The sequence below is a fragment of the Tupaia chinensis genome, unplaced genomic scaffold (assembly GCF_000334495.1).
Source record: "Tupaia chinensis unplaced genomic scaffold, TupChi_1.0 Scaffold000139_1, whole genome shotgun sequence".
NCBI lineage: Eukaryota > Metazoa > Chordata > Mammalia > Scandentia > Tupaiidae > Tupaia > Tupaia belangeri.
In genome coordinates, this window is record NW_006159609.1 from 5,429,216 (window position 1) to 5,454,550 (window position 25,335).

The 25,335-nt window shown below is 39.2% G+C and overlaps 1 protein-coding gene across 1 annotated transcript in view; it reads right to left on the minus strand.

The window, feature by feature from the left end:
• Positions 1 to 10,386: 10,386 nt before the first annotated feature.
• Positions 10,387 to 25,335, minus strand: part of DDIAS (DNA damage induced apoptosis suppressor) — a 30,639-nt gene continuing 15,690 nt past the window's right edge. The window contains exons 3-5 of the mRNA XM_006144976.3: positions 17,090 to 17,251; positions 15,207 to 15,324; positions 10,387 to 13,298 (exon numbers count right to left, since the gene is read on the minus strand). Of these exons, the coding sequence (XP_006145038.1) occupies positions 10,695 to 13,298; positions 15,207 to 15,324; positions 17,090 to 17,251 (2,884 nt within the window). The 3' untranslated portion in view covers positions 10,387 to 10,694. The remainder of the gene's footprint in view (positions 13,299 to 15,206; positions 15,325 to 17,089; positions 17,252 to 25,335) is intronic.

Here is a 25,335-nt window from a genome sequence, read left to right on the forward strand (position 1 = left end):
AGAAAGAGAGAGGGAAAATAAGAAATCACCCCCAAGGGTGGATGGCCACACCACAATCCCTTCTCTTTTCTTCTCTTCTTAGAATATTAGGCACACATGTACACATGCCTGGCGTGATCTTCAAGCCACCAGGTCTGGGACTCGAACCATTATCAGCCATGTAGGAATCCAGCACCTTAACCATCATGCCACCTATTGGCCCCTGATTATTTTTTTTTAAAGAATTATTTTACTCAACTTTATTTATTTATTTATTTTAAATTTGATCAGAGAGGGAGAGAGAGAGAGAGAGATAGAGAAAGATAGATATGGGGAAAGCAAAAAAGCAAGCTACCAGGTCTGGAACTTGAACTGCACTTAGCCATGTGGGAGTCCAGTGCCCTTAACCACCATGCCACCTACTGCACTGGTGATTTTTTTTTTTTTAATAGGTAAATGAAGTTCTCTCTCTTTAGACAATTTATTTTAATCACATTACAGATTAGGCTTAAAAGCAAGTGATGGGTCAGAGAAACACTGCCAAATACTTAACTGACATTTGATATTACATTATTCAAAGAGCTGCAACCATCAGTCAGTGAGAAGGAAGGTGTTTCACAGGAAAATGCCTAGCTTGAGGGGTGGGGGCTCCTGCAACATTTCCCCTTTGTCTCACCTCAAGAGACAGCGCAATATCCTGGAAAGCCAGGACTTTGGCTCTGCCACTTTAATTAGTCATGTGGCCGTGGCCTTGAGTGGGTTACTTGACCTTTCTTTTTTTTTGGAGAGGTTTTCGCTATAGGGCCTGTGCGCTCGCCAGACAGACAGAGACATAGAGACAGAAAGCGAGAAATCACCCCCCAGGGGGGATGGTCACGCCGCAATCCCTTCTCCTCCATTCTCCTCTCGGGATCTTGGGCACGCACGCACGCACACGCGCCTGGCGTGAGTTTTAAGCCACCAGGTCCGGGACACGAACCGCGGTCGACTACGTGGGAGTCCAGCGACAAAGTCATTACGGTAACTGCTGGTTCCCTTGACCTTTCTTTATAGTCACTTTGTAGATTTTACAGAAATATCTTCCTCAGTTCTCATAGGTTACTTGTAAGGAGTAAATGACAAAAGTATGTAAGATACCTAATACATGGTTTAGAAAGTTGTTCCAAATGTCCAAGTCTTTTGCTTCCCCCATTACAGTGTACATACACCCTTTTTTAAAAAAAAAAAAAAAATTTTTTTTTTAGAGGTTTTTGCTGTAGGGTACATTTGCTAGCCAGACAGAGACAGAAAGGAAGAAATCACACTCCTTCCACCCCACCCCGGGGGGGGGGGGGGGGGGTGCAATCCCTTCTCCATTCTTCTATTGAGATCTTGGGCACTCATGCACATGTGCCCAGCATAAGTTTTAAGCTACCAGATCTGGGACTTGAACTGTAGTTGACTACATCGGAGTCCAGTGACATAACTATTATGCCATCTGCTGGTCTCATACACCCCTTTCTTTCTTTTCTTAAAGTACTTATTTATTTAATTCTCTTTGTTATTATTTTTTTAAAATTTGATCAGTGAGAGACACAGGGAGAGAGAAAGCAACTAGGTATGGGACTTGAACTATGGTTGACCACATTGTTGCCTCTAACCACCACACCAACTGCCAGCCCCACACCCCTTGCTTTTAAAAAAAAAATTTAAGGTCAGTCACACAGCACAGTGGCTAACGAAGCCAGATTCCACAGTGACCATGGTTGTAATTCTGACCCCAAGGCTTGAAACACAAGCTGGGCACATGTATGTGTGCCCAAAATGGCAAAGGGATGAAGAGATGGAGAAGGAATTTTGTTGCAACCATCAGGATGCCTCACACTTCATAACCCAATTTTATATAATATGAATGTGACCCTTGGCAAGACTTTTATCATCCATGGGTCTGTTTCCTCATTTATGAGATCTAGATTAGTACTTTTAACACTAAGTGCACATTAGAATCACCTGGAGAGTTTTCTTTTTCATTGCCAGAGGCAAAGAGACAGAGGGAGAAAGATCCCTCCAATGGTATGTGGTTATGCTGCAATCCCTTTTCCATTTCTCCATCTTGTTGGGAATGAGGGCATGCATGCACATGTCTGGTGTTTCCCAAGCCACCAGGGCCAGGTTTTGAACCATGGAATCTCACTCCCTTAACCACCAAGCCATGGAAATGACCCACCTAGAGATTTTAAATAATTTATATTGGGAGGACCTGCAGATGGAGTAATGGTTACATTGCTGGACTCCCACATAGTCTACTCATTTGGAATCCTGTGCTGGAAGACTTAAACTCATGCCAGGTCCATGTGCATGCATGTCCAGAATCCTGAGGAGAATGGAGGAGAGGATTGTGGCATGGCAATTCCTCCTGGGGGCTGATTTCTCGCTTTCTCTCTCTCTGTCTCTCTGATGAGCACATGCACTCTATAGCAAAAACCTCTGGAAAAAAAATTGATAGTGGGATCTACCACCACCAATTCTGAAAAGTCAGATTTGGGATGGAACCCAGGTATCACTATATTTTTAAAAGGTCTCCAGATGATTTATGAGCAGCTAGTGGGTGAGAACTACAGGTTTAGCTGATTTCTGAGGTCCTCTGCATTTCTAAAATGCTATTAATTGATGAAGTCCAATATTTAGGAATTTAATGATTGTTTCAACAGGCCAATAAAGTTGGAAATTTAGGGGTGGATTTTTCTATCCAAAAAAAAAAGAGGAAAACCTCTAGAAGATATTTATTACATCATAACTCATACACTGTATTATATTCATAAATGATTCGGTCATAAAGATGAACAAAACCCTTAGAGAATAATTTTAACTGTTTTCATTGTCTTGAGGGCCATGGGGAACAGAAGATAAAGCCCAAAATTTGTTCACTGTAAGAAATTTAATAGGATTAGGAAATAGCCCTTAAGGTGGAAACTCAGATTCATCTAATTGTAGGGTGATTCAGATGTAAATTCTCAGCATTAGATAAAGGAAACAAATTCTGAGAAGTAACAATCACAGACCAATCTCTGCATGGTTTAGTAACTCAAATTCATCTTTTTGGTGAGCAAAAGTCCTCAAATTGTGAACTTAGTTTAGGGTGGATCCAGATTTGTAGTGCTTCCAGACAGTTGGAAGAAGCAAATGGAAATCCTCCCCAGAAAACACTTTTCTAGGCTCAAAGAATTCTTACACGTTTTCAAAAGACAACAAGCAGCTTCAGTTAAATTAAGGCTTACACAGAAACGTGGTACCATGAGAACTGGTAGGAAACAAATATGACCTATCAAGACTTCAGTCACGAGAACTGTCACTCACTAAATATCATACAACTATGAGACCCAAGTGGATAATAGTATGAAGACCCCATTGGGGAAACCAGCAGTTAGCGTAATGGCTATGTCGCTGGACTCCCACATAGTCAACCACGGTTCACGTCCAGGACCCGGTGGCTTAAAACTCACGCCAGGCGCGTGTGCGTACGTGCCCAAATCTCGAGAGGAGAATGGAGAAGGGATTGCGGCGTGACCATCCCCCCTGGGGGGTGATTTCTCGCTTTCTGTCTCTATGTCTCTGTCTGTCTGGTGAGCGCACGCGCCCTATAGCGAAAATCTCTCCAAAAAAAAAAAAAAAAAGACCCCATTGATGGGTGCCTCTCTTTTTCATGGAAGAGATAAACTTTAAAAAATACAGGCAAAGGGCCAGCAGGTAATATGGTGGTTGAGACGCTAGATTCCCATGTGGTCAACAATGGTTCAAGTCCCAGACCTGGTAACTTACTTTCTCACTCTCTGTTTCTCTCTGATCAAAATTAAAGAATAATGATAATAAATAAAATTAAAAAAGGTGGCTTCTCAATGTCCTTTAAAAAATTAAAAAGCAGGTAAATAAGGTGCTGGTCAAGGACTATAGGAAGGGATGATGATCAGAGAGTATCTCTGAGACCTGGATGAGTGTCAATCGCAGCTCCCATCCTTCTGGGAGACCAGTACTGTGATGTCCTAAATCATCCTCTAGTGCCTGGTATTAAGCAAGCCACCCAGAACATAGATCTGGTACCATGTGGGAACTAGTTGCCCCAAGTTCCTCCCTTGAAACTTTATTAGTCTCACTTTTGTAGCTGGAACAGTACTTTTTCTCTCATTTCAGACACTCTCCAACTCTCTACACCATGTTCAATGTGTACCAAGTGACCCAAGGAACTCTGAGACTTATGCCTATGGAATTGCACTGGATCTGAAAAGCAGGTCGTTTCTGTTGGCTGAAGCAATATTCCTTTCCCAAAACGTATAAAATCAGGCCTTAAGAATGTTACTGACATTGGGATCAGCAAAATGGCATCATGGTTATGTCGCTGGACTCCCATGTAGTAGACCGCAGTCTGGCAGCTTAAAACTCACACCAGGTATACATGCAAATGTGCCCAAAATCCTGAGAGAATGGAGATTGCATTGTGGCCATCCCCCTGGGGGGCGATTTCTTCCTTTCAATCTGTCTCCCTAGCAAGTACACATGCCCTACAAAAAGAAAAACACAAATACAAAAAAGCCCACTAAAACAAACTCTTTAAAAAAAAAAAAATAGGGGCCAGCAGATGCCATAATGGTTACATTGGTGGACTCGTGGTTTGAGTCCTGTACCTGGCAGTGTAAAACTCATGCTGGGTGCATGTGTGTGCATGCCCAAGATCTTGAGAGGAGAATGGAGGAAAAGGATTGTGGCTTGGCCATCTCCCCACCCCCAGGGGCGATTTCTCACTTTCTGTCTCTATGGTGAGCCCATGTGCCCTATAGCAAAAATCTCTTAAAAAATAAAAAAAAAAAGAATATTACTGACACGTTTCTAGGTGACTCTCACATTGGACACAAGAATTTAGGATTCTGGGCCACCAAAGGTCACCATTACTCTTGTATTATTTGTGGGCCTGTACATTTCTGTAACTGGACTATGAGAGAAGTGACAGCTGTTTCTTACCTTGTCTGCCTCTTGTTGCTGACACCAAGGAAATCACCCTGCTCCCCTCTGAAGATTCTATATTTTGTATTAGGCTATGCTTGTTTCTTTTGAGACCTTTTAAGACTATTTTTTCACGGGACCAGCAGTTGGCTGAATGGCTATGTTGCTGAAATCCCATGTAGTCGAATGCGATTTGAGTCCTGGACCCAGTGGCTTAAACTCACACCAGGCACGTGTGCATGTTGCCCAAGATCCCAAGAGGAGAATGGATTACAGCATGGTCATGCCCCCTGGGGGGGTGATTTCTCGCTTTCTGTCTCTCTGTCTTTCTGGCAGGCGCACGCACTCTATAGCAAAAACCTATCCAAAAAAAAAAAAAGACTATTGTTTCACAATCGCAATGGGCACGTCCAATGTCCTCTCTTGTTTCTGATAGTGACACTATGTTCTCCAGATTTGGGCTTAAGCCACACTGATCCTTCCTGGGAGGATCAAGAGATTACTATCTAGAAATGCAGTAATTACAGCCTAAACAGTTTAAGACATGGTTAGAATGTGTGTTCAGTGTGTACACTACGGAAGCCCAAATGATAATGACCAGAAAATGAATTAATTCATTTCTTGCATACTCTGGTAGGACTTGCATTTTTGGTAATCACCAGTGAAGCACAGTATCAATCTTTGAGTCACTGGATGCCAGTATTCATTGTGGCATAATTGATGCAGTGTCATAATGATGTAACTGGCACTAAACACATTATATTAGGAAACTAGAGACAAGATCTCTGTAGTTTAATTCAGTTTCTGAAAAGTCATGATATTGTGAATACTAACTATACTGTTACTCTTCTATCACCATGGAAAGTATGAGATTAGCTAGGAATGAACATTGGACAAAAAGAAGATATTTCCTTGTCTTAAAAAAGAAATGGGGGGGCCAGCAGTTAGTGTAAAGGCGATGTCACTGAACTCCCATGTAGCCCACTGCAGTTTGAGTCCCTTACTGGGTGGCTTAAACTCATTCTGGGCATTTGTGCGTGCATGCCCAGGATCCCGAGAGGAGAATGGAGAAGTGATTGTAGTGTGGTCATCCCTTCTGGGGGGGTGATTTCTTGCTTTCTATCTCTCTGTCTCTCTGGTGAGCACATGCACCCTATAGCAAAAACTTCTCAAAAAAAACCCCCTAAACAAAAAATTTTCAAAAAAAAAAAAAAAAAAAAAAAAAAAGAAAGAAAGAAAGAAATAGTGCCTGTATATTAAGAATCTTTTGGGACCAGTAGGTAGTTAGATGGTAAATGTGCTCCCACACAGCTAAACATGGTTTGAGTGTCAGACCTGGTGGCTTGCTTTCTCACTTTGTCTCTCTCTCTGTGGTCAAATGAAAGATAAGTAAATAGGGGCTGGCAGATGGCATGGTGGTTAAAAGGTGCTGGACTTCCACAAGGCTGACCAGGGTTTGAGTCCCAGACCTGGCAGCTTACTTTCTCACTTCCCCCCGCCCCCGTCCCTCCTTGGTTGAATTAAAATAAATAATGTTAAATAAGATAATTCTTTAAAAATAAATAAATGAATAAATAAATAAAATAAACTTTGAATGTACTGACTGGACAATAAATATAAACCATTTTCTCTATCCATTTTCTAAACTATTATGGATAATCCACTTTACCTTATACAAGCCCATAAATTTTGTAGAACATTTTAAAATAAAACTGTGTATATAGGTTAAGAGTCCTGCAAAAACTACTTACCCTACATGACATCCCTCATAGAGCACAGAAACCAGAAACCATGAAAACAGTACCTCAGAAATGGAGGAAGTAAAAGAGATAAATAACAAATCTAGGGGGCCAGCAGGTGGTATGGTGGTTAAGGTGCTGGACTCCTCGCACAGCCAACCATGGTTTGAGTCCTGAATCAAAATAAATAAATTAAAAAAATTAAACAAAAGCTCAGGTCCAATTTAAAAAAAATAACAAATCCATTGGATCTGAGGATAGAAAGCCATTGACACTAAAGCCACTGGAGGTAGGCAAGGAAATAGAACAGAGTTGGTTGAATAGTGAACAATATGAAAGTTGACAATAACCTTTTTTTTTTTTAATAATTATTTAACTATTTATTTATTTCTAATTTGACCAGAGAAAGAGAGAGAGAGAGAAGAAAAGTGAGTAAGCAAGCCACCAGGTACAGGATGCTAACTACAGTAGGTCATGTGGAAGTCCAGTGCCCTTAACCACCACGCCACCTGCTGCCCCCAACAAAGACCTTTTTTTTGGCTACAGGGTATGTATACTCGAGAAAGTGAGAAATCACCACCCCTGCCTGCTCCCCACATGGGGTGATGGCCATGCTGCAATTCTTTCTCCATTCCTCTCTTAGGAGTCTGAACACACATGTACACGCACCTGGCATTTTTTAAGCCACTGGGTCCAGGACTTGAACTGTACAGTTGCCCATGCAGGATCCAGCAGTGTTAGCCTCCACACCACCTACTGGCATGACAATGACTACTTTTTAAAGGAGCCTGTCTATGAACAGGAATGGCAGCTAACAGGGAAGTAATGAAGAATATTATATAGAATATCAACAATAATAACAGGAGTAATTGACTATAATCATCAATAAAATAAAAGTGCTTGAGTCTGTAGTGATTATAAGGAAAAGACTTACTCATCATTCTCAAAAAGGAAAAAAAAAAAGAAAAGCAGTTTTATAATGCAGACCTAGTAAGCAACATCTTAACCAAAAAACCTAACAGCATCACTAATATTGGGGCAACTTGATATTGTCTCATAATGTGGTACAAAATTAAGTATACAACATAAACCATGAAAAATCCCTGTCAGAAACATGAATCTAATTATACCTTTAGACCTAATTTACAGGAAATACTGGGGAACAGAAGGACAAGATACTAATTCCACAGTGAAGCATACCTACAGGTCTAGAATGTGGGACATTCTACAAAACAGTAGTTAATTTTTTTTTCATAAAATCAATGTTACGTAAAATAAGGTGAAGTTCTGAAAAGAGACAACAAAACGTCATGGATGAAACTTGATGAAGCCCTGATTAAATAATGTCAACAATTACAACTTGGGGACAAATAGAAACATTTGGTTAAGGGTTGAATATTAGATGACATTGGAAAACTTGTTATTGTTTCTTGGTGTAATAATATTGTAGCTATGTAGACCAGGATCTATGCTGAGAAATGTATCATAAGGTGATCTTGTTACTTGAACCTGTTTTGAGTGTGGGATAGGTAGGACCAAAGACAAGAACAAGACCATTACAATAAACGCACTGGGGTTTATTATAAGATAAGCTCACTCAGTCTGGTTAAGGCAGATGGGTCCCACATAGCCTACTGTGAGTTTTGAGTCCTGGACTGGGTGGCTTAAAAAACATGCCAGGCATATGTGCCCCAAATCCTGATGACAATAAAGAAAGGGTTATGGCTTGGCCATACCTCATGGGGATATGCCTTCTCACTTGGTCTGTCTCCTGCTGGCAAGCACATGTGCTCTATAGCAAAATTTAAGACAGAAACAAACAAAAAACAGATAAGGTAAACTCACGTACAGGAAAAGCCAACTGGATGGGAACCCCAAGGCACTTGCACCTTCACCCCAGTATGCTTCATACTCTGCTCCCCAGACGCCAATCACTCCACAGCAAGCCTAAGCTTTTAAAAGTAACTCAAAGGGACTACACCTGGTTTGGAAGCATGTTTGCCCTAACCACCTGGAACCTATCTATCTCAATGGCCAGTTTGGTTGGGGAGGCACAAAAGAATAGATGAAAGAAATGGAGGAAAGCAAGAGGTCATCAATTTCTTAAGAACTAGGGCTGGGAGACCAGCAGATGGCATAATGGTTACGATGCTGGACTCCCAAGTAGTCAGTCATGTTTTGTAGTCCTAGATCTGGAGGCTTGAAACTCATAGGAGAATGGAGAAGGGAATTCAGTGTGGCCATCCCCCCTGGGGGTAGGGGGTGATTTGTCTTCTGTCTCTCTGGTGAGCACATGTACCAGAAAAAAATAGGGCTGGTGGGAACCAGCAGTTAGTGTAATGGCTATGTCGCTGGACTCCCACGTAGTCGACCGCGGTTCGTGTCCCGGACCCGGTGGCTTAAAACTCACGCCGGGAGCGTGTGCGTGCGTGCCCAAGATCCCGAGAGGAGAATGGAGGAGAAGGGATTGTGGCGTGACCATCCCCCCTAGGGGGTGATTTCTCGCTTTCTGTCTCTATGTCTCTCTGTCTGGCGAGCGCACGCGCCCTACAGTGAAAATCTCTCCAAAAAAAAAAAAAAAATAGGGCTGGTCAGCCATATCCTTGCATCATAGAAAGCACTTATTACACCAACTTAAGAGTATAGTCTACTATATATGATATAACCTTATGGAACTGCCATTGAATACGTTGTCTTGTTGACTGAAAGGTCCTTACACAGTGCATGACTGTATTTACAGCTGAAATGTCCTATCTGCCGCTTATCTTTAAATGGTTTAGCAAAAACAGATGAGTACTATCTATATAGATACATAGAAAGCAAATACACAAATGGCCAAATGTTAAAAATGATTATAGCTAGATGGTATATATAGATGTTTCTATTATTCAAATGTTGTGTTCACAAAATTCCAAAATAAAAAGTGAGCAGAGGGAGAGACCCTGTATAACAAGGTTAGAATCCAGGAGGGAATATTTGTTAAGATTCCCAAAGAAGTTAGGTGTAATGAATCAATAGCCCAAATAGAAAGATTAGCACTGCAGTGTGCTTTGGTCAGATGGCCCAATAGCATGGTGGTTAAGTGCTATTTGTGAGCCAGATCTTACACAGCTAATTGCAGTTCAAATTCCAAGCCCAAGTAGCTTGAAATACATGTCAGGTGTTGTGCTTGCATACTCAAACTACAGAACAGGATGGAGAAATGGAGGAAAAAGGGGTAGTAGTGTGACCATGCCACCACTGGAGGGAGCTTCTCGTTTTTTCTCTCTGATAAGGACATGTGCCCTCTGACAATTGAAAAAACAAACAACAACAAAGAGAGAAAAGAAAAAGGAAAAAATTGGTAGATTGGATTTCATTAAAATGAAAAATTAAAAAAACCATGTGCATCATTTTCTGAGAAATAACGAAGCTGTGGGTGATTACACCTATAACCATGTTAGATATGAACAGTTGAGGGAATACCAGGTGATCTTAATATTCTCCATGAAGTAGGAGGCAGAGAAAAGTAGTAGGTTACTGGTGTCCAGTGTCACCAACCACAGTGCCTGAAATGTAGTTAAGCATTCAATAAATACTTGTGTGTGTTTACATGTGCCTTATGTAGCAGACTAAAGTCTTTTGAAATAGTCTACTATATAATACAACAGGTATTTTCTCACTTGAGTTGAAGAATTAAGAGTTAATATTTTAGTTTGCAAAGGTTTTATTTCTGGATATGCATGAAATTTTAACAAATAATTTTTAAAAGCAACATTAACAATATTATTAGAATACAATCAACAATATAAGATAAAGTGCTCAATTATCTGAATTATATGACTGTGGACAAAACTCTGGGAAAAAATGGCTTTATAAAATTTCAAAAGGCACAACAGCACTTACTATAGCCCTTTTTTCTATTTGTTTCTCTTTAAGTATTCAAAAGGGAAAGAATGCTGTCTATGCCACTCGAGGTAGAAATTTCTAAACAGTTTTGCCTTTAAAAGCTTAGGTGACTTTTTATGAAAATAATTCAGGTGACCAAGCAGTTTCAGTTTCAGGAACTGAAGGTGGGCAATTTTCAGAAAATGGAAGACAAGATTTGACTTCTGAACAAGCATCAAATCCACAAACTGACTTTTTGGAAATGCAGCCTGAACTTTTATAGTTATACTTAGGAGTTTTCTGTTTTGTAACTATGGTTGTAAAGATATTCTTGAATTCTTTCTTAATTAAACATTTATCAGCATCAGTTCCTTGCTTGACATGTTTCAGTTTCTTTCTTGGTAACTCTTCTTGATCAGAATTGTGGGCAGCAAGGCACTTCCTTAGACCCATGACTTGGAATCCAAGCTTATCTGAAAGAAATACTTTTTTTGTAGTAGGAGGGACCCATTCATCATCAGTTTCAAAGCACTCAGCAACAGGATGGTCGTTGAAAACCTCTGGTTGTGTAATACCATATATAATAGGGCTTCTGGATTTCTTGCTGGATGTTTTTACATATTTTGGAAAGCTTGGGGTAGATTGCTGTTTGCCATTTTCAGGGGAAATCCTTGCTTTTTTATAGTTATCATCAAGATCTGAAAGAAAGGAAGATAATTTCTCGAAAGCTCTGTTTATCCCAGGAATTCTCGTCTGGTGAAATCCTGTAACTGGAGTTGACTGTGAACATGGGACAAAATCTTGGCTATCTTCAAAATCATATTCTGAATCTGACTGAAAATGGGGTGGAGGAGAACATGTTCTTGGATACCTAGAGGCAGATACGCTGTGCAATGATAATTTCTGTGAAGACTGGCTGGAGTTTTCAAAAAGTGATCTCAATGAAAAATCAGACTCTTCAGGGTTACTTTTTTCAGCAAAAGATGTTCCCTGGTGTAACAGAATATCCTGTGATTTTTTTGTAATTTCTGTTGTGATGTCCATTTCTTTAGCAATATCATCAAAGAGATCAACAGAAGCATTGTAGCTACCTTCATGACCAGTAGAATACCTGTGTGGTAAGTTATTAGTGAAATGTCCATGAGGCATTTTTTTCAATGCATTTGTACTTCCATCTGGACTACTGCCAACAGTTTCTAAAGGATATGTAAGCTTCCTACAAATTGTAAAACTCTCACCTTGATTCTTTGGCCACCTGTAATATTGTTTGTTCTCTAATGTGCAAAGATCAGAAAAATCACTATATTTCCTAGAACACAAAGTTCTCAACTCTTCATTCATTTTTGAAAGTGATTTTTCTCCATGCCCATTAAAATATTTCAAATTGAAATAAGAATGGTCTCTCTCTGAAGCACTGGGCTTAAGTGAAATTTCATTCGTATGTGGTGGAATTTTGATAGTCTCCTTAAGAGTAACTATTGTTTTGAAATTTTTCGAAGATGAAAACAGAGGTGACAGGTAAGTGTTTGGCTGAAAACATTCTAAAATATCTCCTCTATTACTACTTATAGAGACAGCCTCTGATGTGTTATCTGATTGTGATTTATTTTGAATACTAGGCCCTGGATTTGCTTTACAGTTGGAAAGGAAGTTATCTTTGCTAGAGCTTGCTTTGACTGTTGCCTGTGATGATCTCTTAGCTACAGGTGGTGTACACATGGCTCCAGCGGTTCTCTGGGGAGTCATAGACAACCTGCTACAGTCTGTATGAAGTTTATCGAGGTCATTATCTACATGATGTTCCCTACTACTGGCATCTGTCTGAGTTACAGCAATCTCACTTTCAATAACTGCCAGAAACTTGTTCAGGCTTTCAGAGAATGGTAGATCATCCCAAATCTCAGGGTCACAATCTTGGGAACTGTCAACTCCATCTTCAAGAAGTCTGAGTGATGAAGGTGGACACCATGTATATTTCTCTTGAATGCTACTGGAAGTATCTATATTATGATGCTGGTAACATGGTAGCTCATGCTGGGAATAGCTATTTTTAATTTCTATTGAACTGCTGAAGAATTTTGTATTACTTGACTCCGAGGGCACTCGTGTTTTCAAAGGGGATATATCAGAATCAGTAGCTCTAATTTCATGTTGACTGCTGTGAACTGCACTCATTTGATTAGTTTGTGAGCCAAGTTCTTCATCCAACTTTTCTGCGGCACACTTTTTATCCATATATGAAACAAGGCTCCATGAACCAAAAGTGGGGTCATGGCAGCTATTGGAACCAGAGGGTTCTGCATAGGACTTTTTGTTCTGGTGAAGACTACTAATGGTCTTGCTCTGGTCTAAAGTTAACAAATCATCTTTATCTGTTAGCTGTGATACAATGGAAATGAGTTCAAGGGAGGGCTGACAGAATCTTGAAAAATTTTCTCTGCCACAAGACTTGGAAAAAGAAGACGTACTATCAGAACAATCTATATTGCTAAGGTCACTATTTGAGTGATCTAAAGCAAGTATATGGCTATTCGGTGCCTGGGAGCCACAATGAAGTTTCTTCAAATTGGAAGTCTGCAAAAACTGACGGAAGTAGTCAATGACAGTGAAGCCTGCAACACCTGGATCTGGCAAAACAATCTGGCGAGCCACGAGTGCTTTGACTTCTCTTTTGCCCTCAGGGTACTGCTGTAAGAACTTACAAGAATTGGAACCTTGTACACATTGTTTTTCAAAATTCTGTGAAAAAAAGTAAATGAATTTAAATAAGAACAAGATTTTCTTTCTTTGAGTCAAATACGAAGTAGAGATTTATAAGGTTCAAGTAGGTAAACTATACCCTCTCTCACCTCTATTTCAGTTCTTTTAGTGTCACAGGCAGAGTTGCTTACATAAGAGAATACAAACCTTGGTGTAAAGAGACTTGTCCTCAAACTCTGGTTCTAGCATTTATTAGTAGTACTGGAACACCAGACAAGTTATTTAAATTCTCTGTACCTGAGTTTTCTCATTTATAAAATTAGGATAAAGATGAAGGATTATTGCTTATCAATAAATGGAAAATTGCATGGTGCTTAACAGACAGTAGTTACTGAATAAATGGTAGATACCATCATTTGCTTCCATAAACATTGAGTATTTAAGAACATGTCCTCACTTGTTTAAAAAAAAAAGGAAGGAAGGAAAGAAGGGAGGGAGGAAGGAATGAAAAGAAGAACCATTTAAAACTTTAATAAAGTTCAAATTAATAGCTCCTGGTTTACCTTTCCTTTAAAGTTTCCTCTGTTCAGCTGTGGAATGCCCTATTTCCCCCACTCCCATCCCCAGGTTTTTATCACAGGGCATGTGCACTTGCCAGAGAGGACAGAAGGAAAGAAACTGAGAAATCACCCCCTAGGATAGATAACCATGCTGCAATCCCTTCTCCATTCTCTTCTCAGGATTTTGGGTACACATGCTCAGGCACCCAGTGTAATTTTCAAGCTGCTGGGTCTGAGACTTGAACCTTGGTCAGCCAGCCACATAGGAGTCCAGTGCTATAACACACCCCACCTACAGGCTCCTCTATTGCTTCTTTTAAAATATTGATTCCAAGACCAGCAGATGGTGTGGAGGTTAAGGTGCTAGATCCCACATGGCCAGTTCCGTAGTTTAAGACCTGGTGGCTTAAAACTCATGCCAGGCACATGTGCAAGTATGCCCAAAATCCTGAGAAAAGAACAGACGAGAAGGGTTTGTGACGTGGCCATTCTGTGGAGGGGAGGGTGATTTCTCACTTTCTGTCGGTCTCTCCTGTGAGTGCATGTGCCCTATAGGAGAAAGCCCTGGGAGGATGATTTCTCCCTTTCTCTCTCTCTCTCTGGTGAGTGTACATGCCCTGTAGCAACAACAAAATTATTTCCACCTTCTCTTTAAATATAGATGAGACATAAAACCATTATTTCTTCAGAGTCAATATATTTTTTAACTTTTTTTACAGTTACTTTTGTAATTATTTAAGGTCATCCCTCTTTTTCTTTTCAATTAAAGTTTTAAATTTTGCCAAATGGTGTGTGTGCTTTCCAGAGAGAGGATGAAGAGGGAGAGGAGAAAGTAACTCCTACAGGGAATGGTCATGAATTTGGGTATGCACATACACATGCCTGGCATGTTTCTCAAGTTGCTGGGTCCAGGACTTGAACCCTGCAGTTGGTCATGTGAGATCCAGCCCCAAATCTTCCTTTATTCTACTCTTAGAGTTCTTACTGATACTTAACATAGCCTTCAGTGTTAATTCCCTCCTTCTTTATAGATGATAGAATAAAAAGCTAGAGAACTGATGAAAATTTTACCACAGAATTAGAACAAAATTTGAAAGTGAAATAAACACCAAATAGCAAAATCAAATATCATACACTTATGAATTTATGATAAATTTATGTCTGTTGAGCTCTGAATGTATTTGAGCTGGGCTCTTCTGACTTTTGAAAGAGGAAGTTGTCATACAAGTTACTTTCACAGATTACCTATTGGCTATTTTCACACAGCTCAAAGTGTTTCTACAGTTCATCAAATTTATGTAACTTCTAACACCTAGTTAGAAAATACAAATACTTTCATTACAACAAAAATGTTAAGGCTAATAAATGGAATGCTAGTATCAATTACCGTTACTCCAAAAATAAAGCGTTGTCCAACAAAGCAGGTTTCAGCTGCTCTAATAAGTAGGTCCTGAGTTGTGTTACTGTCCAGTGTTTCTGGAATCTTATCAGGATTCTGAATATACCTTGATTGGAAAGGAAAAAAAAAAAAATGGGAAGAGATACTGTTCATCTTTTTTTTGTTTTAAGAGAGATTTTTACTATAGGGCACATGCACTGAATGGAGAGACAGAGAGAGAGAGAGAGAGAGAGAGACAGAAAGTGAGAAATCAGCCCCCAGCGGGATGGCCATGCCACAATCCCTTCTCTTGGGATTTTGGGCATGCACGTCGTACACATGCATAGCGTGAATTTTTCAAGCAGCCAGGTCCAAGACTCGAAGCACAGTCAACTGAGTGGGAGTCCAGTGACATAACCATTATGCCATCTGCTGGTTCTTGAAGAGATGCTTTTCATAGTCCAAAGACATAATTAGTTTGAAAATGCAGTATGAGCCCTTTGAGTTACAAATAGAGGAAAATAACGACTTCAAGAGCTAGGCATTAGGGCCAGCACATGAAGTAGTGGTTAAGGTGTTAAACTCCCACATGGCCCACTGTGGTTCGAATCCTGGACCTGGCAGCTTACTTTCTCATTTTTTTTTTTTTTAAAGAATTACTTTATTTTAACTTTACTTATTTATAATTTAACCAGAGAGGAGAGAGACAGAGTGAAAAACAGAGGGAAAATGAGAAATCAAGCCACCAGGTCTGGGACTTGAACCGTGGTCAGCCATGTGGGAGTCCAGCGTGCTTAACTAACATGCCACCTGGCAGCCCCTTGTTTTCTCATTTTAACCTCTCTCTCTTTCCTCACTGTCTCTCTCTGATGAGCACATGTATCCTATAGCAAAATAAATAAATAGGCATTTTGTTCTCTCTGCTTCTCATAGAGTAGAAAGTTAAACAAAGAAACAAACAAAATAACAAACCATGCCAAAAACCGAACTGATAGTGAATAAAGTAGATATTTTCTTAAATATCAGCCCTAGCAATTCTTCCAGGGAAAAATAAAACTGGCAGTGGGAAGACTGGAAGAATCTCTAGCTCTTCATCTCAAAGCAGAGGGAAATCTTACCTCTCTGGCAATCTTGGCTGTGGTCCCTCTACTGTCCCTTTCTTCTAATCAGTTTGTCCTTAACTACAAGGACATGAACATAGATTCTTCTGCCAAGTGATTAGGGGAGGCGGGCAGAAGATTGAGGGGTGAGGAAAACTGCTTATATAAGAGGGGACTTCAAAAAGCTCAGGGAAAAAAAAAGGATTCAAGTATGAGTTTATTTTGGTACAAAAAATAAAAATTAAATCCATGCCTAGTTTTTTCATAAGATATATTTTTTGTTTAATGAACTTTTAGAAGACTCTTCACATATCTTTACCTCAGGACTTTTTAATAGGTCAAACTATGCAGCTGAAGTTGCAAACAAGTGAGAAAAATAACAAAATTTCTACTTCTGATATGCAAATATTCCCTTAAATAGCTTCTGCCTCTGGGGACCTCAAGCACTTGAATGCTAACTTCAATTTGGATAATTCTTCTTTTTGAAGAATTTTACTTTCTTAGTCCATATTTCTCTAACTTAAATTAGAGCTCTGTAATTTAATATTCTATTATAATAACAGCTTAGTTGTCCCGAATAAGAGAAGACTGGTTCAACATTATCACAACATGTATTCAGGAAATAAACATCTTTACCTTTTTTACTCGATTGTATTTTAAATGAACTAATGACCCGAAGTCCAATACTTATCTTATGTAGTACATGCATATTACCTTAAAAACACTTATCCTCAAATTCTATTGGCATATTAAAGGAGCAAATAGGAAAAAGAATGCTATAAATATTCTTACCTGTGCAAATCAGTAGCAGTAAGACCAAAAAAGGTGTCTAAGGCACTTCCAAATATAGTTATGACAAACAATTTGTTTGTTTCTGCAACTTTTAAGGAAAGTTTATATCTGTAACAGGCATTTTCAGCTTCACCAGTAGAGCCACATTTTGGACAATTATACCTGGAAAAGCGGGGGTGGGAGGGGAGAAGAATGTACATTATTTTTTTCATATGACAAAAGAAAAACTTAAATATTTTGGAACCAGCTGGATCCTACATGGCTGATGGCACAGTTCAAGTCTCAGACCCAGTGGTTTGAAAAACATGCCAGGTGCGTGTTTGTGCTCCAAATCCCGAGAGGAGAATAGAGAAAGGACTGTGGCATGGCCATTTCCCTGCATGGTGCTTTCTCACTTTCCCTCTTTTTCTCTCTATTTCTCTCCAGTGAGTCATGTGTCCTATACCAAGTTTATTCTTTCTTTCTTTCTTTTTTTTTTTTTTTTAAGAGATTTTTTGCTATAGGGTACATGTGCTCACCAGAGACATAGAGAGAGACAGAAAGACAGAAGGTGGGATATCAACCCCCTGCTCCAAGAGGCACAGCCACAGCACAATCCCTTTTCCATTCTCCTCTTGAGATATTGGGCATGCATACACCCCCAGCCTGAGTTTCAAACCGCCAGATACCGGACTTGAACCAGAGTCCGCCATGTGGGAGTCCAGCAATATAACCATTATGCCATCTGCTGGTCTCTCATACCAAGTTTAAAAAATAATAATTATTATTATTTTGTGTGCAAATGTACCATATAATTTATATTCTTCTAAAACTACTTCAGATCAACTTTTTAATTTCTCCATTTATAACAGCTATTTTTACCAATATAAATTAAGGAGCATCAAATTGATAGAAATACATACCAAACTGATTTAAAACTTGATGTACATTTGTGAGTATAATCTTGAAATAGTATTTTTACATAAAACTTTCATTTGGATTTTTCTATTATAAAGATGAATTTACCTTTAAAAATAATTTTTAAGGGAATTATTTAATTTTATTATCATTATTATTTTAAAATTTGCTATAGGGCTCATGTGCTCACCAGTAAGAGAGAGAAAAAGAAAGAGAGAGAGAAAGCAAGCTGCCAGGTCCAGTACTTGAAGCACAGTTAGCCATGTGGTAGTGAGGCACCTTAATGACCATGCTATCTGCTGGTCCCAACAACTTGAATATACTGAATATATATATATATATATATATTGCCAGAAGGTGTGTGCACTTGTTGGAGATGGGGTGGGCTGGAAGCACTCTCTGTGAGGAATGGTCATACCACAATCCCACCTCCATTTGTCCTTCCTTTTGGGATTTTGGGCATTTGTACACAAGAACCTGGCATGTTTCTCAAGCCACTGGGTCTAAGACTAACCATGCAGAGGGCCATGGAGGATCCAATCACCTGTCCTAACCATCGCACCACTGGCTGGCCTTAATTTGTTCATATAAATATGAGGATGCATGTGCTTGCTTGTAGGAGACAGAGAAAAAGAGAGAAAGCACACCACAATAGGGTCTTGCCATGCTGCAATCCTAACTCCTCCATTTCTCCATCTTGTCATTATTTGGGGGCACTCTATACACACATACCTAGACTGTTTTTTAAGTTGCTGGGGCCAGGATTTGAAGTGTGGTTGTGGTTGGTCATGTGGGATCTGTCTGGGCGCACCAACAGGCTACATTATCAGACCTTTACTTGTTTTTAATGAAATATATAATTATGGCCAAAGGCTTTCTCATCAAGAAGTACACACATCAAATGTAATTCTTCCATCATGTACTCACTGTCAATACTCAATCCCTTAAACCTTAAGCTCCTTATCTACAAGATTCAGGAATAAAAGGATAAAATTAAACTATGTAAAGGGTCTATTGTTAACCTTGCCAAATTAATAAGTGTTAGCGTCTCACTCATCACTGTTTTAAATACCGTGATTACTGTTACTTCTATTTAGTCTTTCCCTCCTTTCTAGTTAGTAATGTCCTAATAACTCTTATTTTCATCTTTTCTGGTGTTTTTCTTTCTTTCCTTCCGTCTTTCTTTTTTTTTAAATAGAGTTTTTGCTATAGAAACAGACAGAGACAGAGAGACAGAAAATGAGAAATCACTCCTCCAGGGGAGATGGCCACACTGCAATCCCTTCTCTATTATCATCTTGGGACTTTGGGCAAGCACACACACGCACCTGGCCTCAGTTTATACCACAGTTCTTAGGGAACTGGCTAATGCTAAAACTATGGTTTTTCTTCCTGTTACTTTTTTTAAAGAGAGGTTTTTGCTATAGGGCGCTTGTACTTGCCAGAAAGACAGAGAGAGACAGAGACAGAAAATGAGAAATCACCCCCTGGAGGATGGCCACGCCACAGTCCCTTCTCCTCTAGTATCCTCTCAGGATCTTGAGCACGCATGAGCACACATTCAGTGTAAGCTTAAGCCGCTCAGTCTGGGACTCGAATTGCAGTTGACTATGTAGTAGTCCAGTCAGATAGTCCATTACACCACCTGCTGGCCCGTCTTCCTGTTACTTATGATTTGCCTTAAAAGAGTGGCAAAATGCAAATAGAAATAATGTTAAAGATAGTTGTATACTGTTATTATTGTTATATTATTTCTACCAGGTAGCCACCAGGGGGAGTCTCAAAGCTCTCAGAGTTGAGAAGACTTTTTAATACCAGTTACTTCTTCACACAGGATGGCACTGACTGACTACCATTAGATTTGTGTTGATTATTTTCTTATTACAATGAGGATGAATCAGTATTGACCTATTCATATAATCTTACCCAAATCTGCTGGAGTTTGTGCTGTAGTTTAGACATAGAATAAAGATAACTGAATCACTAGAGGATAAAACCTCATTAATAACAAACTCTAGTGAAATGAACTGTCTTAAATATATATTAGAATTCCCTTAAAGGTCATGCATTAATAATGCATTCAAGTCCAACATAAAATTACTAGCAAATCTTAAAATAATTAATATTTATCAGTGCTTTAACAGTTTTCAACATTTTATTTAATTCTGATAAACAAGGTATTTACTCCATTTATAAATGGGGAAATTGGTTTGAATTTTTGTCCAGTGTGACAATGTTAGTGAATTTATAATCCAGATCCAAGGGTTTGGACTTTTAGCCCAAAGTTCTTTCCTGTATAAGGTTTTATGGTAACTAGGAGAACGATATGGTTAAAAATAAATTATTTTACAAACAGTATCAACAGACAACCTAACAAAACTATCAGTAGCCTGTTAGTGTCCATGCATATATACACTAAATTATATATAGTTTTACAAAACACATATCTGTAATGAAGATAAACTTATTTATACTGTTTCTTTTAACCATTTTGGGGAAAAAGTTGCATTGAAATAAATGGTATTATGTTGTAATATAGACTAGCACTCCTAAAACTTTTATAAGCATAAAAATCATTTGAGGATCTTATTGAAATGAAGATTCTTTTTTTTTTTGAGAGGTTCTTGCTATAGGGCACATGTGCTTGCTGGAGAGAGAAAGAGAGAGAGAGAGAGACAGACAGACAGAAAGTGAGAAATCCTCTCGGGACGTGGGGGAGACGGCCATGCCACAGTCCCTTTTCTTCCAGTCTCCTCTCGGGATTTTGGGTATGTGTGCACATGGACCTGGCATGAGTTTCAAGCTGCCGAGTCCAGAACTCGAACTGCGGTTGACTACATGGGAGTCCAGCAACGTAACCATTATACCATCTGCTAGTTCCTTAAAACAAAGATGCTGATTCATGAAGTCTGGAACAAGGCCCAAGAGCCTGCATTTCTTTCCTTCTTTCTTTATTGTTTTAAAGAATTATTTATTTATTTATTTAAGTTTATTATTATTATTTTAAAAATTTGACCAGGGAGGGACAGAGACATACAGAGATAGAAAGACAAAAAAGTGAGAAAGCAAGCTGCTAGGTCCAGGACTTAAACTGCAGTCAGCCATGAACAGTACCTTAACCACATTGCCACCTGCCGGCCCTAGCTCCCTGGTGATGCTGATGAAGATGTTCCTTACACTACACTCTTAGACCACGCTAGAGGCAAGAGTACAGCTACTGATTCAAATGAGTCCTCTGATTTAACTTCTAAAGGCATCCGTATTTCTTTTTCCTTTTTTCCTTTTTTTTTTTTTGGAGAGGTTTTTGCTACAGGGTGCCTGCGCTCACGAGAAAGACAGAGACACAGAGACAGAAAGCAAGAAATCACCCGCTGGGGTGATGGCCATGCTGCAATCCCTTTTCCTCCATTCTCCTCTCAGGATCTTGGGCACGCACGCACATGCGCCTGGTGTGAGTTTAAGTCACCGGGTCCGGGACTGGAACTGCAGTTGACTATATGGGAGTCCAACAACATAGCCATTATGCCAACTGGTGGTCCTGAGGCAGAAATCCCTATTTCTAACATGTCACTTGTTATGGAACAGTAGTTTTCAAATTTTCTGGTCTCAGGATCTTTTATACTTTGCTATTTTTTAAATTAGTTTTCCATGAATGAGAGGAACAAGACAGGCCTCCCACAAAGAGCTTGATGTCACAATCCACCCCCAGCTTCCACTAGCCCTGTATCATGGACATGTGCATACCCAGGAAGTTCAGGGAGGTCTGGATGTGAACACAGAACCTGCCCATGTGGGTCACACCCACAGAGTATTATTACTGCAGCACCACTGCTCAGCTTCCAGGATCTTCAATATTCTTTAATATATGAGATGCCAATGAGCTTTTGTTTATATGAATAATATCTATATATATTTTTTTAATTAAAAAATATTTGCTTGACAAAGATTGAGTATATTTAAGGTATACAACATGATGACTTGAAACACACACATACCCTGTGTAGCAATTACCATAATGAAGTGAACACATCTACACCACTCATGCTGTACCTCAGATCCTCAGAAACTGTACACCTACCTATATTTTTATTTGGAATGAGAAAGTGAGAAATTAAAACTGAGAAATGTGAAATGCATTAATTCACTGAAAATACCAGACCATTATATGTTAACAGTATTTTTATAAAAGATGTTTTATGAAAGAACATTATCTGGGCCAGCAGGTGGTGCAGTGGTTGAGGTGCTGGACTCTCACATGGCCTACTACTGTTCAAGTTCCAGCCCTGGTGGCTTGAACTTTCCCTCTCTGTCTCTCTCTGGTGAGCATACATGCCCTACAGCAAATTAAAAACTAACTAACTAAATAAAATTAATAATTCTTTAAAAAGGGAAGATCATCTTATAAAAAATAAGTGTGTTAAACTGTTTGATATTTTGTAAATCTTTTTAATGTCTGGCTTAATAAAAAAAAGACAGCTATGTTCTCAAATATGCTGCTCTACTCAACCTGCTGTGTTGTCATATGGCATGCAGCCTTTGGGAAACTCCATTATGTGCTCATGAGAGAATGAGAGAGAAAAAGGCAAAAAAAAAAAAAAAGTCTTAGAATTATTTCTATGAAAATAGGTATGAGCTCAAGAAGTCTCTGACAAGATCTATCTAAAATAACAACAATAATCTCTTCTCTTTTTGTTTGGTCCCAGTTAAAACACATTTCATTTGTTCCTTCTAGTGAACTTAAATTAGCCAAAAAGCAGGACTGATGAGATCCGTGATCCTTAGTGTCATTTTGGTCTTAGAACCCTTTGAAAAGCTGATGGAAGCACTTTGCTCTCTCCCAGAAAAATTTACTTAATTTTTCTACAAAAAATTAACTACAAATTCTTTTAGAATTATTTAATTTGATTAATTATTATTATTGTTTTTAAAATTTGCTATAGGGCACATGCACTCACCAGAGAGAGAGAGAGAGAGAGAGAGAGAGAGAGAGACAGAAAGCCACCAGGTCTGTGACTCAAACTGCAGTTGGCCCTGTGGGAATCTAGTGCCTTAACCACTACACCACCTGCTAGCCCCAATATTTTAGAAATTTTAAGAACTGGAGGTTTATAGACTGATTAAATTCAATGTATACAATGAAATGAATAATGTTTTCATAACAGTATTTCTAAGGCTTCTGCATACCACTTTTCCTCCAAAATATGGAGACTGTGATCTAGGTATAACGAATTGAATTTAACTTAAGAAATTATAGAAACTGCAGAAGAAGCCGCGGGCCTTCAGAACAAGGTTCCACATGGCTACTGTGAACTAGATTTTTAAGGGAATGAAGACTTTCTACTAATAATTCAGCCTCCAACAAACGAGCTAGCGGCTTAAACTTACGCTGGACGGATTATTCCGAGTAGGGATGAAACAGGAGGTTAAGATAATTCACTAAGTGTATCCACTGGTTAATCTCTGGGAAAACCTTGCTTATCTATGGTAAGAGATGAATCAAATTCCAGGAACCTGGAATTCATAATTTAGCCTTCTCATTTTCAGAAGAGAATCCAGGGATTCATAAGGAGGGAGTGATCTGTTCAAAGTTACTACGTAATGAATCAGTGCCAAAGCTTGCTCTCCAGAGTCCTACCTCTCTGAGCATAGCCTTGGGTTTGATATCTAGAACTACATGAGAAAAGACAAGTTCTCTTTCCACACAATAGACCTTTAAAAACTTGGTGACAGTACTTCAGTGCCCCTGGGTGTCTTCTTTAGGCTAAGTAGTGTTTTAATGTTTAGGCATTCCCACCATGGCAGAATATTTAGACTCTCCATCATGTTCAGTGTTTTCTAGAAGCACATCATATTGCTAATTTTCCTCTCAAACTTTGATATCCAGAAATGAATGCATCACTCCAGGTTATATCAGTAAGGGGCTTTGTTAAAGAGAGTAGATATAAGTTCTCGCAATGTTCACAACTCTGAGTTTGTAAACAGTTTGGTGTTACAAAGAAAATTTCATGCTGCAACTCTTTCAGGATTATGGAATCATAATATGGCAATTTGGGATGAAGTACTTCAGTTTGCTACTTCAAACATGAAAATGTTCGATGAAATATAATTTTTTAAAGAGTTTTTTTGCTCTAAGGCGTGTGCGCTTGCTGGAGAGTGAGAAATGACCCCCTGGGGAGATGGCCACACCGTAGTCCCTTAGGATTTTGGCACACACGTACATGCGTCCAGTGTGAGCTTTAAGCTCCCAGGTCTGGAAGGTGAACCACGGTCAACTATGTGGGAGTCCAGCATATAACCATTATACCATCTGCTGGTCCAAATATACATTTTTTTTTTTTTTTTGCATACACAACTGAAGAAGAAACAGAACAGAAAATACCTACTTGCCAAACAAAGAGGAAACTAAAAGTAAGAGCAGTTAGTGAACCTAAAACTGAAAAAGCTTACATGGTTACTGTAACATGCAGCAAGCAGCAGGTAAATTTGCAATCCACATGGAGTTGCATCTGATGACCAATGAGAAATCAGAAACCACGGAACTACACTACTTACAACCGTGAGATACAACTTCAAAGTACCCAGGTAGTACAAATACTGAAACAAAAAGTTAACATAAAAGCCAGTCTAGAATCAGTGAAGACCCTGGATACTAACAGAGGCATATTACAGAGACACTTCCAGAGCAGGAGGACTCCCAAAGCACTGTGGAAGATAATCTCACAATCAAATATTAAAAGTCATCCAGAAACACAATGTCATGGAGTGAATTTACTGGTGAATTAAACATCAGCAAATGATGTTTAATTAAATATCATCTAAAGAAATAATAATAGAACAATCTAAAAGAGATGGCAAGACAAATATATTTAAAATAATTAAGAAGATAAAAGATTAAGAAAGAATAAAAACAGGGGCACATGGCTAGCTGGCGGTGTGGTGGTGAAGGCAGCTGGATTCCACGTGGTTGATTTCACAGTTCAAGTGCAATGGCTTGAAAAACATGCCAGGCATGAGCGTGTACATGCCCAAAACGCTAAGAGGAGAATGGAGAAGGGATTGTGGCATGGGTCTCCCCCCGAGGGGTGATTTCTCACTTTCTCTCTCTCTGGCAAATGCATGAGCCCTATAGCAAAAACCAAAAACAAAGAAAAACTGAGGCACAAAGGGGATAATCTGAGAAATTTGACACAGATCCTGAGTAAAATTCTAGAAATGAAAAAGAAATGGTCATTATAAAAAGGCACTTAATTGGGACCAGCAGATGGCGTAATGGCTATGTGGCTGGACTCCCATGTACTTGACATCGGTTTGAGTCCTGGACCCAGTGGCTTAAATTCATGCTGGGCACA